General features: G+C 41.1%; 1 protein-coding gene across 2 annotated transcripts in view; it reads right to left on the bottom strand.

The window, feature by feature from the left end:
- CDK8 (cyclin dependent kinase 8) overlaps positions 1 to 12,077 on the bottom strand; it is a 62,216-nt gene extending 50,139 nt beyond the window's left edge. The window contains exon 1 of one of the 2 annotated variants that reach the window (XM_060770909.2): positions 11,607 to 12,077. In XM_060770909.2, the coding sequence (XP_060626892.1) occupies positions 11,607 to 11,740 (134 nt within the window). In that variant the 5' untranslated portion in view covers positions 11,741 to 12,077. The remainder of the gene's footprint in view (positions 1 to 11,606) is intronic. The other variant, XM_060770908.2, reaches the window with a different exon arrangement.
- Positions 12,078 to 14,449: the final 2,372 nt, after the last annotated feature.

Genomic DNA, 14,449 nt, shown 5'->3' with positions numbered 1-14,449 from the left:
CAAAGCAATGATGATAAAACTCAGTTCTTCAGTTGTTTTGGATTTCAGTTCCCACAAACCCATTAACTTGCCATAAACAAAGCCTATGGTGGCAGAATTCCAAAATATCTAGAAAACCAAAGATTGAGAACCCTACTTTAAAGTGGCTCAGAAAAGTATCATGACTGATAATCCATAACAGCAGGAAAATCCAGGACAACCAACCGTCATACTCCTATTCAGAGCAGCCAAGATATTTTTCACATAAAAACAGATCAGGAAGGAAAATTCACTTTTACATTAATTGCTAATATAATTTATGTAGAAAAGAAACCAAAGTGGGAAAATAATCACATTTAGAGATAATTTTTAGATCTTGGAAAACCATCCGCTTTGAAAAATCATGGTATTTATTAAAAGTAGCCTAGCAGTGACTGTGACAGGTGACCTTGAACTACATAAAGGTGACATAACTGATCATTCTTCCTGTTAGTCCACTTGGTTTCTGTGCTTCTTTCTGTATAAAAGGATACAAGAAAAGTGCTCCTCCATAGGATTCATAGAATAATAGAGGTGGAAAAGACGACATGGGCCATCTAGTCCCACCTCCTGTCATGTAGGAAAGCACAAAGTACCCCTGACATATTTCCATCCAGCCTCCAAGGAAGGAGCTTCCACCACACTCTGAGACAGAGGGTCCCACTACTGATCAGCTCTTACAGTCAGGAAGTTCCTTCCAATGTTCAGGTGAAATCTCCCTGATGGAAGATCAAAATTCTCAGTTCTTCCTCTGTTTTATCTACTTACAAACACGAGGATCTACTTTCTCTACCCCATTGCTGTTAACCCTGACTAAGAACAATCAGCAAAGATTCAAGTAGGTTTATTTTCTACCCTCACAAGATCCATAGTAGTCTTGCATCCAAGCACTTATCAGCTTCAAGCCTACTTAGCCTCAAATATCTAGCAACACTGGTTACAGTTAGGGTGGCACGGTGATTCAAAGTTTATTTCAATTGCGTATGCATATACATTGCATAAATAAACCTTTGTGATTGAATCCAGCTGATGTCTTTGAACCCACAAAAGGTTCTATCAGGGGAGGAAGTGATTTCCAGACTCAACCCCTTCATTTGTCCACTTTCCCAACCTGTTTTGATAGATGGATGGATCCTTTGCAGCAGCTTTATCTTGGCTGGCTATATAGTTACATCTAAACCATATATACATGTAAAAGTTTAGAAATTTTGTTAAAAAAAATCAACCCAAAAATCCTGTGTCAATTTATCCACAGTACTGTGTCATCAAAAAAGGAACCACCTCTTCTACAACTAGAGTAGCAAAAGGCAAGAGCTTAGTCCATCCAAAGATAATCTAAAAAAAGCACCAATCTACTCTGACACTGCTTTTGACCTTTTTGAATGCCTTGGGAGGGAAATGGCAGAAGGGTTGGCTGGTCCCCTTGATTTTTTCCCCTCATACACTTGGCTTGTCCATGGATCATATCAAAACCCATAATTTTGGCTCCCAAATTTCTCCTTGACTTAGATAAGGTTGACTTATACATGTGTAACTCTGGTGCTAATTTTTTCTGAATGTCTCCCGTTTTATAATTCAAAACAATACCAGGCTTATAACACTAGGATAATGATCTGTTGAATGTGCATAATTTAAAACACTTTGTTTTTGAGTCACTTTCATTTTCTACTTTCCTTATTTTTAGAATTGTGAGTATTCACATTCCCTAAATCAGGACTTCCTTTGCTTTTTGAAAATATTAGATCTGATGTATAACAAGCAGAATCTGCCACTGGAAAATCTTGGTCCGTATTCATTTCTAAAGAAGCAAAGAGGTGACAGATGTGAGTTGAAAAAGGAGGGGAACTTGTCTTTCTGGGAACTTGAACCACATTGCATCCAGGTTCTGTGGGGAATGATAGAGTGCTAATAAAGATAATTACTTGTTGTGAATATGAATTTAAAAAATAAGATTAAATCCGCTTACTAAAGGTCACTAGCCTTCAAAATGTTTATTAGCCTACTATGAGGGTATCAGCCTATATACAGCAGAAGACAGCTACATCTTTTGCTGCTTGCATAGGAATAGAGGGAGGAGAAACTGGGTAAACTTATATACAATCATAGAATCATAGAGTTGGAAGAGACCTTGTGGGCCATTCAAAGTACCTCCAACAGATGGCTATCCAGCCTTTTGTTTAAAAGCCTCCACCACAGTCTGGGGCAGGGAGTTCCACTACTGAACAGCTGTCACAGTTAGGAAGTTCTTCCTAATGTTCAGATGGAATCTCCTTTCGTGTAGTTTGAAGCCACTGTTCCGCGTCCTCATCTCCAGGGCTGCAGAAAACAAGCTTGCTCCTTCCTCCCTATGACTTCCCCTCACATATTTATACACGGACCTCATCAAGTCTCCTCTCAGTCTTCTCTTCTGAAGGCTAAACATGTCCAATTCTTTAAGCTGCTCCTCATAGGGCTTGTTCTCCAGACCCTTGATAATTTTAGTCGCCCTCCTCTGGACACATTCCAGCTTGTCAACATCTCACTTCAACTGCGGTACCCAGAATTGGACACAGTATTCCAGGTATGGTCTAACCAAGGCAGAATAGAGGGGTACCATGACTTCCCTGGATCCAGACACTATATTCCTTATTTATGCAGGCCAAAATCCCATCAGCTTTTTTTGCCATCACATGAGATTGTTGGCTCATGCTTAACTTGTTGTCCATGATGACTCCAAGATCTTTTTCACACGTACTGCTGTCAAGCCAGGCACACACACACCCCAATTTTGTATCTTTGCATTTCCATTTTTTTCTCCTTAGTAGAGAGTCTTGCATTTGTCCCTATTGAACTTCATTTTGTTAGTTTGGCCAAGAATCTCTCTAATCTGTTAAGATCATTTTGATTTCTGCTCCTGTCTTCTGGGGTATTTGCTATCCCTCCCAATTTGGTGTCGTCTGCAAACTTGATGATCATGCTTTCATCTAAGTCATTAATAATGATGTTGAACAGGACCTGGCCCAGGATGCAAACCTGCAGCAATATATTGTTCCCCTTTAAATCTATATAAAATGTTTAAGGCTTTCATTAAATCATGACAAATAATAAAAAGCAATTTTATGAATAATGCTGAATCACTCTAAAAAAAACCCTATTATCTGCTTAGAAATCAATACCTGAAATCACAAAGTCATTAAGGTACAATGTACATACTAACTGGAGTTGAAAACTGAATCAAAACATTTTACTTATCGCCATTACTTGCAGACTTCAAATAAAAGGCAGACCTTGTGAGCTTTTAGACATACAGCAATTGAACCTGAGAAGTTAATAGCAGAGGCAATACCTCTTTTATCTAAAGATTGATAAAATTGCGTAACTATAAGATATGACATACTATTTCCAAGATCTAATTTGAAGTACATCTGTACAATCAACTTAAACCTCCAAGATATATTGTTAAAATATTGTGAAGCAGTTAGTATATTAACTTTTATCAGGCAATGCAAAATGCATTAGGTATTAAAAACTGGTAATTGTGGCTAGAAATTCTTCTCTATTAGGTTTATTTCCCAAATTATTTTTGTGGAAAATTCTTATTCTGATTCCATGTTTTCACCAACAACAATGGGGAAATCTGATATATATCGGGGGGGGGGGGGACCAAATACTATTGGGACAAAAAGAGAGCTTCCAAGGAAGGTGGCAAATCATGGAAATCCAACGTTGTTTGGCAAAAAGTCTGGGTTTTGTGTGGCGTAAAACTGAGAGAGGATTCTTGCAACAGATTACACAACAGGATTTCTACAGACTGATATATGCTGGCTGTTACCTGAAGGAGTTTGAATAATGAAATATTGTGTGCTGTGTAAGATGAGAAATGCTGGTGGGGTGGGGTGGGACACAAGGAAGAAAATCGGAGTTACCCAAGGAGGCCAAGTATGAACTCAAGAATGTACTAATGGTAAGACAAGAGGCATTGTTAATAGTTAACTACACAGACAACTACTGTTAGAAGATAAATAGGAGAAGACAGGGCATGTTCTGGAGATACTTTAAATAGCTTTCATCTTATTATTAGGGTGACCTCACTATCCACCCTTTCACAGACACTTGCAGGAAGAAAAACAATTCTGAATTGCAATACTGTTGGAAGTCAGAGAGAGAAACAGTCAGTTGATGGTAACTATTAAATCCAGCATTGAAGCGCAATAAAAGATAAATTCAGATTAAAGCCAAGAGAGTGAAAAAACACTGTGGATGCATTGCCAACAGCTTTACCAAAGATGGCAAGGGAGGGGCACCATTAGTAATTAAGCATGTAGTAGCAAGGAAGATTGTAGAGAAGGAAAACTAGTAGGTAGGGAGAGAAAAAGGAACACAAAAATAGATAATAGAAAGGTAACATGTATAGACAGTGTATAGCCGAGGTATAATATAGACTGGAAGAACAAAAGATCAGAATACACATTTCTGCCTAAGGAAGTTCCACAAATTACTGCAAAGCAGAGTTTTACATACAAATGCACCAGGTTTTATCCTTGCCACATCCACAGAAAAGATTCAGCCCCACCTCTGCTACCTTGGCTGAAAAAATTCAGACAGTAAGATACGGAGAGGCCTCTCTCTATCATCAAGACCTTTTCAGAAGAAATTGATGAAATAATATCACTTGTAATAAGGGAGCTTTTACATTTTCTAAAGATTGTGTCATAAACAAGCTTTGAACTGCAAAAGCTCACATGCAGAATGTTGTTATGCTGATGTGGAACAGAGAAATATCTCTACCTATATTTTATATTATTTCCTCACCACAACTCAAGATAAGGAGTGGTAAAGATTTGATAATCAAAACTTTTTTTTATCTTTATTTGCTTTTTGGTCTTTCATATCCCCCAATCCTCTCTTATTCCTTCCAACTTTTTGAAACACTTTAAGTGCTATTAATAACAAAAGCTTTATTTCTTGACCGCCTCTCCTCACGGCTCGAGACAAGTTACAGCATTACTGTAACTTATAAGCAAACACAAAATGATTTGAAAACACTTTGTAAAATACACATATTAAAACATATCACCATAATGATGATGGGATTTTAAAAGCTTGCACACAATGTCGTGCTCGGGGGGAGGGGGGGGATGTTGGGAGCCTTATATGGATTTTGGAGAATGTTATCGTAATATACTTTGTTATTATTGCTTTATTGCTTGTTTGGATGTTTTATATTGTTTGTATGTTTTATATTACTTAGTTGTATTGTTTAATTTATTATTGTATTTTTATAGCACTGAATATTTGCCTTTTATGTTGTAAGCCACTTTGAATTCCCACAGGGAGATAGGGTGGGATGTAGATAAAGTTTTACTTACTTAGCATTGTGGGCTGCTCTAGTAATTATGCTGGTTAAGACTGATAAGCAAGAACGTGCAGCAACATCTTGTTGGAAATTATAACCTTCTTCAAGCCTCCTCTAATAATTTGTTTATAATCCTGTTGCTTACTTATTATTATATATATGTTCTGTTATGCTGCTTTCTTTCCTTGCTATATGTTTTTCTTGAAAGATTGTGGAGGAGCTGCAAACCATGTGATTCGCTCTGACATATCTGTAACTGACTGATAAGTTATGTACCTATACATAATAATAATACTTTATTTATATTCTGCCCTACTCCCGGAGGGACTCAGGGTGGTTTCCAAACACAAAAGGCAAACATTCAATGCCCGAATACAACAATACACCCATAGTAATGAAATTTGGTGACCCAACAAATAAAAATAAATTATGACTTAACAACTAAAATTTTTAAAAAGCAACCTGTTGTATCAGACAAAAAGCAAAACATCAATCATCGAACAGAAGCATCAATTTGCATTTTATGATGCATGATGAACCCATGAAGGCTGTGAGTAAACCAATAGAAAGGTTATTTTTACCAAAGTCTACTTTATTTTGTCTCTTGAGTGCATAATATAAAACAAGCTGTTTTATGGGAGAGTAGATATATTTTTGGGCACTGAAAAACACTTCCAAAGAATGGATATTTTTATGCACTGACATATTGTGTTTCCTAACAGTCCAGAGACAACAAGTTACTCAGTCTAACAACTGAAGCAAATTGCCTTGCATAATTACATTTGGTTGTCTACCACTAGAAAAGATTATACTCAGACAGGTTTTTGGGTCATCTCAAAAAGACCAAATGGACCAAATGGCATTCTCTAGATCAGCAGTTCTCAACCTGGGGATAGGGACCCCTAGGGGATCTCACGGGGGTGTCAGATGGGTCACCAAAGACCTTCAGAAAACACAGTATTTTCTGTTGGTCATGGGGGTTCTGTGTCGGAAGTTTGGATCAATTCTATCGTTGGTGGAGTTCAGAATGGTCTTTGATTGCAGGTGAACTATAAATCCCAGCAACTACAACTCCCAAATGTCAAGATATATTTTCCACCAAACTCCACCAGTGTTCACATTTGGGCATATTGAGGATTCGTGCCAAGTTTGGTCCAGATCCATCATTGTTTGAGTCTACAGTGCTCTCTGGATGTTGGTGACCTACAACTCCACAACTCAAGGTCAATGCCCACCAAACCCTTTCAGTATTTTCTGTTAGTCATGGGAGTTCTGTGTGCCATATTTGGTTTGATTCCATCGTTCATGGAGTTCAGAATGCCCTTTGATTGTAGGTTAAGTATAAATCCTAGCAACTACAACTTCCAAATGACAAAATCAATCCCGGCCAACCCCACCAGTATTCTGTCAGGGGTGCTTTGACTGCGATTTTCCTGCTTCTTGGCAGGGGGTTGGACTGGATGACCCACAAAATCTCTTCCAACTCTATGATTCTATGGAGGGCCCAAGTTGCCCCATGCCTGGTATAGATATATCCTAGTGCTGTCCTCCCCACTTCATCTCATAGTAACATGGTATCAGCCTTACTATGGTTTGCTCACACGGAGAGAGCCACAAGTGTGTGCGTGGGCATAAGGCAGGCCCTTTCTCTCCCTCATTCCCTTCTGTTATGTCAGAGCAGCCAAAGTGTCTCAGTTAAGCCGATTACATCAAGTAGATGGGTGTTTAGTTTTCATGTGACATCTTAAAGTTGGGATGGGCAACTTGCTGGCCTCCAGATGTTTTAGAAAAGCATGACATTTTACAGATCATAACCATTTAGCGCAGTGGTTCTCAACCTTCCTAATGCCACAACCCCTCATGTTGTGGTGACCCCCAACCCATAAAATTATTTTCGTTGCTACTTCCTAACTGTAATTTTGCTACTGTTATGAATTGTAATATAAATATCTGATACGCAGGATGCATTTTCATTCACTGGATCAAATTTGGCACAAATACCTGATATGTAGCATGACCTCCTTGGATCTAGACACTATACTCCGATTTATGGTGGCCAAAATCCCATTGGATTTTTAAGCTGCCACAAAACATTGTTGGCTCATTTTTAACTTGTCCATGAGAACTTCAAGATTTTTTTCATATGTGCTGCTGTCGACCCAGGCATCATCACCCAGTCTGTATCTTTGCATTTCATTTTTTCTGCCTAAGACATGGTCATCATGCCTCCCCTTTTGCTAACAGACATGACCAAAAAGCCCTTTTTATTCTTTTTAATGTTGCTTCCACATCCACTCATTCACTGTCACTCGGTTCTTCTTCATTAGTTTGAGGGGACTGTTGGTGATGCACACAATGATTTCTTGGATCTGCCCTAGAAGGTATTGTAAAGTGGGGGGTATGGTGTGTCCCTATGCTTTGCCATGGTTTTTATACTGGCATTTATTTTTACCACTATTTTTCTTAGAGTTATGGTTTCCATGTGATTGGGCAATGAATCAATTTCTTGTTTACTTCTGAACTCTAAAGAAGATCTCCAAGGTGCTAAATAACATTTCAGTACAAAGTGGTATTTTACTATTTACTATGATACTAAAATATTTTTTTAAAAATAAAGCAAAAGATTAGGGATAAAAAATAGAATTTCCTCTATTGTTATCTTTCCCACCATCTATGTCAAAACCATCCAAGGTGCAAACACTTCAGCTTGTATGACAATGCCCATCATTGGAGAAATGACCAAAACATATACACAAAAGACTACAATAATAAATATATAGTCACTTTTTTGATTGGATGTCTAATAATAATAGTAATATAGTGGGAGTTTAAGGTTGCAGTTATTGCTGAGAATTGTCAGCAAATAATCTGTCCTAATAAAAATGACAATTATTTTTTTTTAAAAAAAACCAGCAAAAACCCAGAGAACTACAAATGTCTTAACCTCCACAACAGCTGAGCTATCTATTTCATTTTTTTCCTGCCAAAGTGGAGTATCTTGCATTTGTCACTGTTGAACTTCATTTTGTTAATTTTGGCCCATCTCTCTAATCTGTTGAGATTGTTTTGAATTCTGCTCCTGTCTTCTGGGGTATTGACTATCCCTCCCAATTTGGTGTCGTCTGCAAACTTGATGATCTAACCTTTCATCTAAGTCAATAACCGCCAATCTTTCAGTCAGCAAGTTAAGCAGCTCAGCTCAGGCAAACCTTTACCTTTATCATCTTCTATGGGCACTTTCAGACAGGCCCCATAGTATCTCAGTATCAGATTCGAGGTTTTCCGTTTTTCCCAAATTACCTGGCTGCGGGGACTCAAATAATCCAGTTTAAAGCAGAAAGCTGGGCTCAGATCCTGGGATATAAGACCTCTCTGGGAGGGCTCTAAAATACATTATTCTCAGCCCGAGGGCGACTCAGGGCGGTTTACAAAACGACACAATTCGATGCCCACAATAACATAAAAGCAGTTGAAATATTTAACATAACATAACACAACATAACCTATGAACCATCACGGAGATTAAGATCCTTCGGGGAGGCCCTGCTTTCTGTCCTGCCATTGTCACAGGCACGATTGGTGGGGACGACAGACAGGGCCTTCTCGGTGATTGCTCCCCGGCTATGGAACTCCCTTCCTGGTGAGATCAGGTCGCCCCCCTCTCTCCTGTCCTTTAGAAGGATGGTAAAAACTTGGCTGTGGGACCAAGCTTTCGGGACAGGGCAATAAAGTGGCAATAGGAAAGATGACCAGGAAAATTAGATTTGATGTGGACGACTAGGACTGTTTTAAATGGTGTACTTTAAAATTTTGATAAATGTTTTTAATGTTTATGTATGTATATAAGAATTTGTGTCCCGGCAGTGAATGTTTGCCATATATATGCTGTGCCCCACCCTGAGTCCCCTTGGGGGTGAGAAGGGCAGAATATAAATGTTTTAAATAAATAAATAAAATTCAGTAAATAATAAAACTGATAAAAACATAGATCCTCTGCATCTCATTACCAAAATAATTCTCCAATTGCATTGTCCAGTCGTTCCGAGATCAGGGTTTGTCTGCTACACTGCATTTGAGAAAGCCTGCTCAAAAAAACAGGTTTTAACTTTTTTGCGAAATATTAAGAGGGTGGGGGCAGATCTAATGTCCCTAGGGAGGGCGTTCCACAGCCGAGGGACCACCGCTGAAAAGGCCCTGTCTCTCGTCCCCGCCAAACGAATCTGTGAACTAAGCAGCTCACCAGTAACTTTCTTGTCTCTACTTGAAGTTCCACACTTTACACCGGCCCGCATTTTACACTGGCATACGTTCTACCTCAATGTGCTTTATGACAGTATTTCCTGCCCAGTTGACTGTATTTTTGCACTTTCCTGCACTCCTGTAAAAATGTATTGCACTCATTGAATCTGTACCTCAGTTATGTTTCTTGCAGCCGTATTGTTTTTGATATTGCTTTCAATTGTGTCGCTATTTGTTTTATTTGATGTTTTGAATGGTTAAATTGTTTTACATGTGTGTTTCAATTGTAATCTTGGGCGTGTCCCTTTAAGCTGCCCCGAGTCCCCTAGGGGAGATGGTTGGCAGAGTATAAAAATAAAGTTATTATTATATTACTAGCTGTCCCCTGCCACGCGTTGCTGTTGCCCAGTCTGGTGATCTGGAAAATAAAGTAATGGTTTCTAATATATGTAATGTCTTTCTGCTTGTGGGTAAACAGTATTTCTTGCTGTTTCTTTGTCAGTGTTGAAGTGGAGAGTATCTGATTTGCCCATTCTGGAACATGCAACATATTATTGTCCTTCTTTAGGGGTCCCTTTCACATCTAGGATATTATATCTCTCTGTGTGTGAATCATATATATCTATATCTATGGCTGAATGTCTCTTTGTCAGGAGGGCTTTGATTAGATTTTCTTGCCCTGGTGAAGAGAGTTAGTCTGGATGGCCTTAAGTATTTTCTGTTGGTCATGGGGGTTCTGTGTGGGAAATTTGCCCCAATTCTGTCGTTTGTGGGGTTCAGAATGCTCTTAATTGTAGGTGAACTATTTATTTAGAAGTTTTATATTTATTTATTTATTTATTTAGAAGTTTTACATACCGGTCTTCTCACCTCCAAGGAGGGACTCAGTCTGGTTCACAACATGTTTTCATATACAGTAATATACAAAACAGCATAGTGCATCACCATTACACATTAAAATATAAGTACAATAAAAACTATAAATCCCGGCAACGACAGCTCCCAAATGTCAAGGTCTATTTCCCCCAAACTCCACCAGTGTTCACATTTGGGCATATGGAGTATTTGTGGCAAGTTTGATCTAGATCCTTCATTGTTTGAGTCCACAGTGCTCTCTGGATGTAGGTGAACTAAAAACCCCAAACTCACGGTCTATGCCCACCAACCCCTTCCAGAATTTTCTGCTGGTTGTGGGAGTCCTGTGTGTCATCTTTGGTTCAATTCCATCATTGGTGGGGTTCAGAATGCTCTTTGATTGTAGGTGAACTGTAAATCCCAAGAACTACAAATCCCAAATGACAAAACCCATGCTTTTTGAGTGATGGCCACTCCTTGGGGTAGTAGATGTATTGTGTCCAAATTTGGTGCCAATCCGTGCAGTGGTTTTTGAGTTCTGTTAACCCCACAAACGAACATTATATTTTTATTTATACAGATATGTATAAGAAGGCAGGACTGAGAGCAGGGCCTCCCCAGAGGATCTTAGATTCCTGGATGGTTCATAAGGAGAGCTATGTTCAGACGGATAAGCTAGGCCCAACTCCATTTGCTTTGTATTTAATTAAGGCCCCTTCCACATTTTTTGCTTTGAACCGGAATATATGGGAGTGTGGACTCAGGACCCATTCCTAACAGCCTCAGGCCCTTTCCTTTTCCCCCTCAGCCGCATAAGCGGCTGAGGGGGAAAAGGAAGGGGCCTGAGGCTGTTAGGAATGGTGGGAGTTGAAGTCCAAAACACCTGGAAAGTCCAATTTGGCTGAGGAGAAAAGGAAAGGTCCTGAGTCTGTTAGGAATGGTGGGAGTTGGAGTCCAAAACACCTGGAGGTCCCAAATTGGCTGAGGGGGGAAAGGAAGAGGCCTGAGGCTGTTAGGAATGATGGGAGTTGGAGTCCAAGGCACCTGGAGGGCCCAAATTGGCCCATGCCTGTCTCTAGATGGAAACAAGGCGGCCATGGGATGGCCATCCAGGCCTCCACCCCGGGAAGAAGGCTGCTGGCCCGACTCACTCACTCACCCGTCCTTCCGCTTGGCCTTGTAGACGTGCCCGTAGGTGCCCCTGCCCACCTTGCAGCCCTCGTACTCGAAGAGGTCCTCCACTCGCTCGCGCTCCCCGGTCAGCTTCACCTTGAAGTCATAGTCCATCTTCATTCAGAGGCCTGGACTCCTGGCCTTCGCCTCAGGAACCGGGGAGGAGGAGGAGGAGGAGGAAGAGGAGGAGGCCCCGCGACGCGGACCATCCAGGTGAGAGGAAGGGAGGGAGGGAGGAAAGGGCGGCGGCGTTGCTAGGAAGGAAAAAAGGCCCAAGGGTGCGGAGGCTGAGGGGGCCGCGGCCTCTTTCCTCCTCCTCTTTAGTCCTCCTCCTCCTCTTCCTTCTCCTCCTCCTCCTTCTTGTTCCCTCAGCCGGCTGAAGAGAGACCCCCAAGCGCCACAAGAGCCGGTATCTCGCTCCTCGGAATACGGCACTGCCGCAAAAGGAGAGCGCTGTCGTAAAGTCGCCCCTCCCCTCTCCTCACTCCTTCGGCACCACGTGGAAGCCGACCGGCCTTTTAGGCCACGCCCCTCCAGTGAAGCACTTTCCCCAGCATGCACCACGCGGAGAGAAAGATGCAAAGTGGAGTTTGCTTGGTCCCTTCCACACAGAATACCAAGGCAGAAGATCTCACAATATCTGCTTTGAACTGGGATATCAGAGTCCACACTGCCATATATTCCAGTTCAAAGCAGAAAATGTGGGATTTTATTCAACTGTGTGGAAGGGGGCTTAGTCCACACAGCCCTATATCACAGAATATCAAGGCAAAAAAATCTCCTAATGGTCTGCAGCCCCTCCCACAGCAAAAAGTTAGGTAAAATTGCATACCTGTAAGGGCAACGAAACCAAAATATTTTCCAAAAGTCTACATAGGCACCACCAAATGCAGCATTGCCCAGACACGCATCAAGGAACATGAAAGGCACTGCAGACTACTTCAACCAGAGAAGTCAGCCATAGCAGAGCACCTGATGAACCAACCTGGACACAGCATATTATTTGAGAACACAGAAATGCTGGACCACACCAACAACCAAAATGTCAGGCTACACAGAGAAGCCATTGAAATCCACAAGCAAGTGGACAATTTCAACAGAAAGGAGGAAACCATAAAGATGAACAAAATCTGGCTAAGAGTATTAAAAAACTCAAAAATTACAACAGCAAAACAACAGAGAGGAAACAATCAAGCACATCAATTCACTCTCAACAAGAGATTCCCCCCAGGCGCTTCCAGGCCATTGAATGCTAATCAAGGTGATCAGCTGAAACATTACCCTGGTCATTCCACAGATATATAAACCCATTTTCCCTACTTCCAACAGACCTCACTACCTCTGAGGATGCTTGCCATAGATGCAGGCGAAACGTCAGGAGAAAAATTGCCTCCAGAACATGGCCATATAGCCCGGAAAAACCTACAACAACCCAGTATTTCCCAAAAGGCAGAAGCCCCCTTTCCAGTAGGGAGGGCAAGGATGGACACCACAAAAGTTGAATCCTTTAAACTGCAAAAAAAACCTATTTATTATTGCGTGGCCATAGCAATAACGACAAACAAGCATACAGGGATGCAATCAAAGGGTTTGTCGCAACCCCAATGGGGCTGTAGAGCATTTATAGTAAATATAATATACATTTTCATTGGTTCCCAAAGACAAATCATTTCATTGGTCTAAGCTAGCTATGCAGTTGTTCATTATTTGTTTATGATTTTGATTGACATTATAGCACACGTGGGATCCTAACAATGGCACAACTATATCATAAATATGGTCCATTGTTCTCTGACCATGACTGTACCTTATCTGTTAGCCTGTTGCAAACATGGCTTCAGAGTGACTGGGAAACTTGGGGGTTCTAACTAGCCAACAGCTAGCTGGATTTGTCCAGATATACTGTTATCCTTGAATACTAACTTCTTTGGAGCATTGATTTCTCAAACAATCAGCATTTTCTGTGAATATAGGCCTACTGCAGAAATAGGCCAATATGGCAGTAAATCATGACATATGGGCATTGGGGAAATCTCTGAAAAATCCCTTTTTAAAACCACGTCTCCTCCATACCAACACACATACACACATTTACAGAAAACCCACACACAGAGATAGATATCTACATAAAAACTCCAACCATCACCCAAGTCATCTCAAGAACAGAGAAGCATCCTGAGCTCTGAAGATCACCTGGGAAGGAACCCCACTGGAGCATTGCAGCACACCCAAATACCTGGGAGTCACTCTGGACCGTGCTCTTACCTACAAGAAGCATTGCCTGAACATCAAGCAAAAAGTGGATGCTAGAAACAATATCATACCAAAGCTGACTGGCACAACCTGGGGGTCACAACCAGATACAGTGAAGACATCTGCCCTTGCGCTGTGCTACTCTGCTGCTGAGTATGCATGCCCAGTGTGGAACACATCTCACCACACTAAAACAGTGGATGTGGCTCTTAATGAGACATGCCGCATTATCACGGGGTGTCTGCGCCCTACACCACTGGAGAAATTACACTGTCTAGCCGGTATCGCATCACCTGACATCCGCCGGGAAGTGGCAGCCAATAGTGAAAGGACCAAGGCAGAGACATCTCCAGCTCATCCCCTGTTTGGATATCAGCCAGCACGTCAACGATTTAAATCCAGACATAGTTTTCTAAGATCTACAGAGACACTCGCTGGAACACCTCAGCAAGCGAGAGTCCAAAAGTGGCAGGCTCAAACCCAGAACCTCAACCAATGGCTGATACCAAATGAGAGACTCCCCCCTGGTCACACAGAGGACTGGGCGACTTGGAAGGTGCTGAACAGACTGCGCTC

The sequence above is a fragment of the Anolis sagrei genome, chromosome 3 (assembly GCF_037176765.1).
Source record: "Anolis sagrei isolate rAnoSag1 chromosome 3, rAnoSag1.mat, whole genome shotgun sequence".
NCBI lineage: Eukaryota > Metazoa > Chordata > Lepidosauria > Squamata > Dactyloidae > Anolis > Anolis sagrei.
Note: the sequence above shows the minus strand (reverse complement) of the source record. Positions and strands in the feature narration are given on the sequence as shown.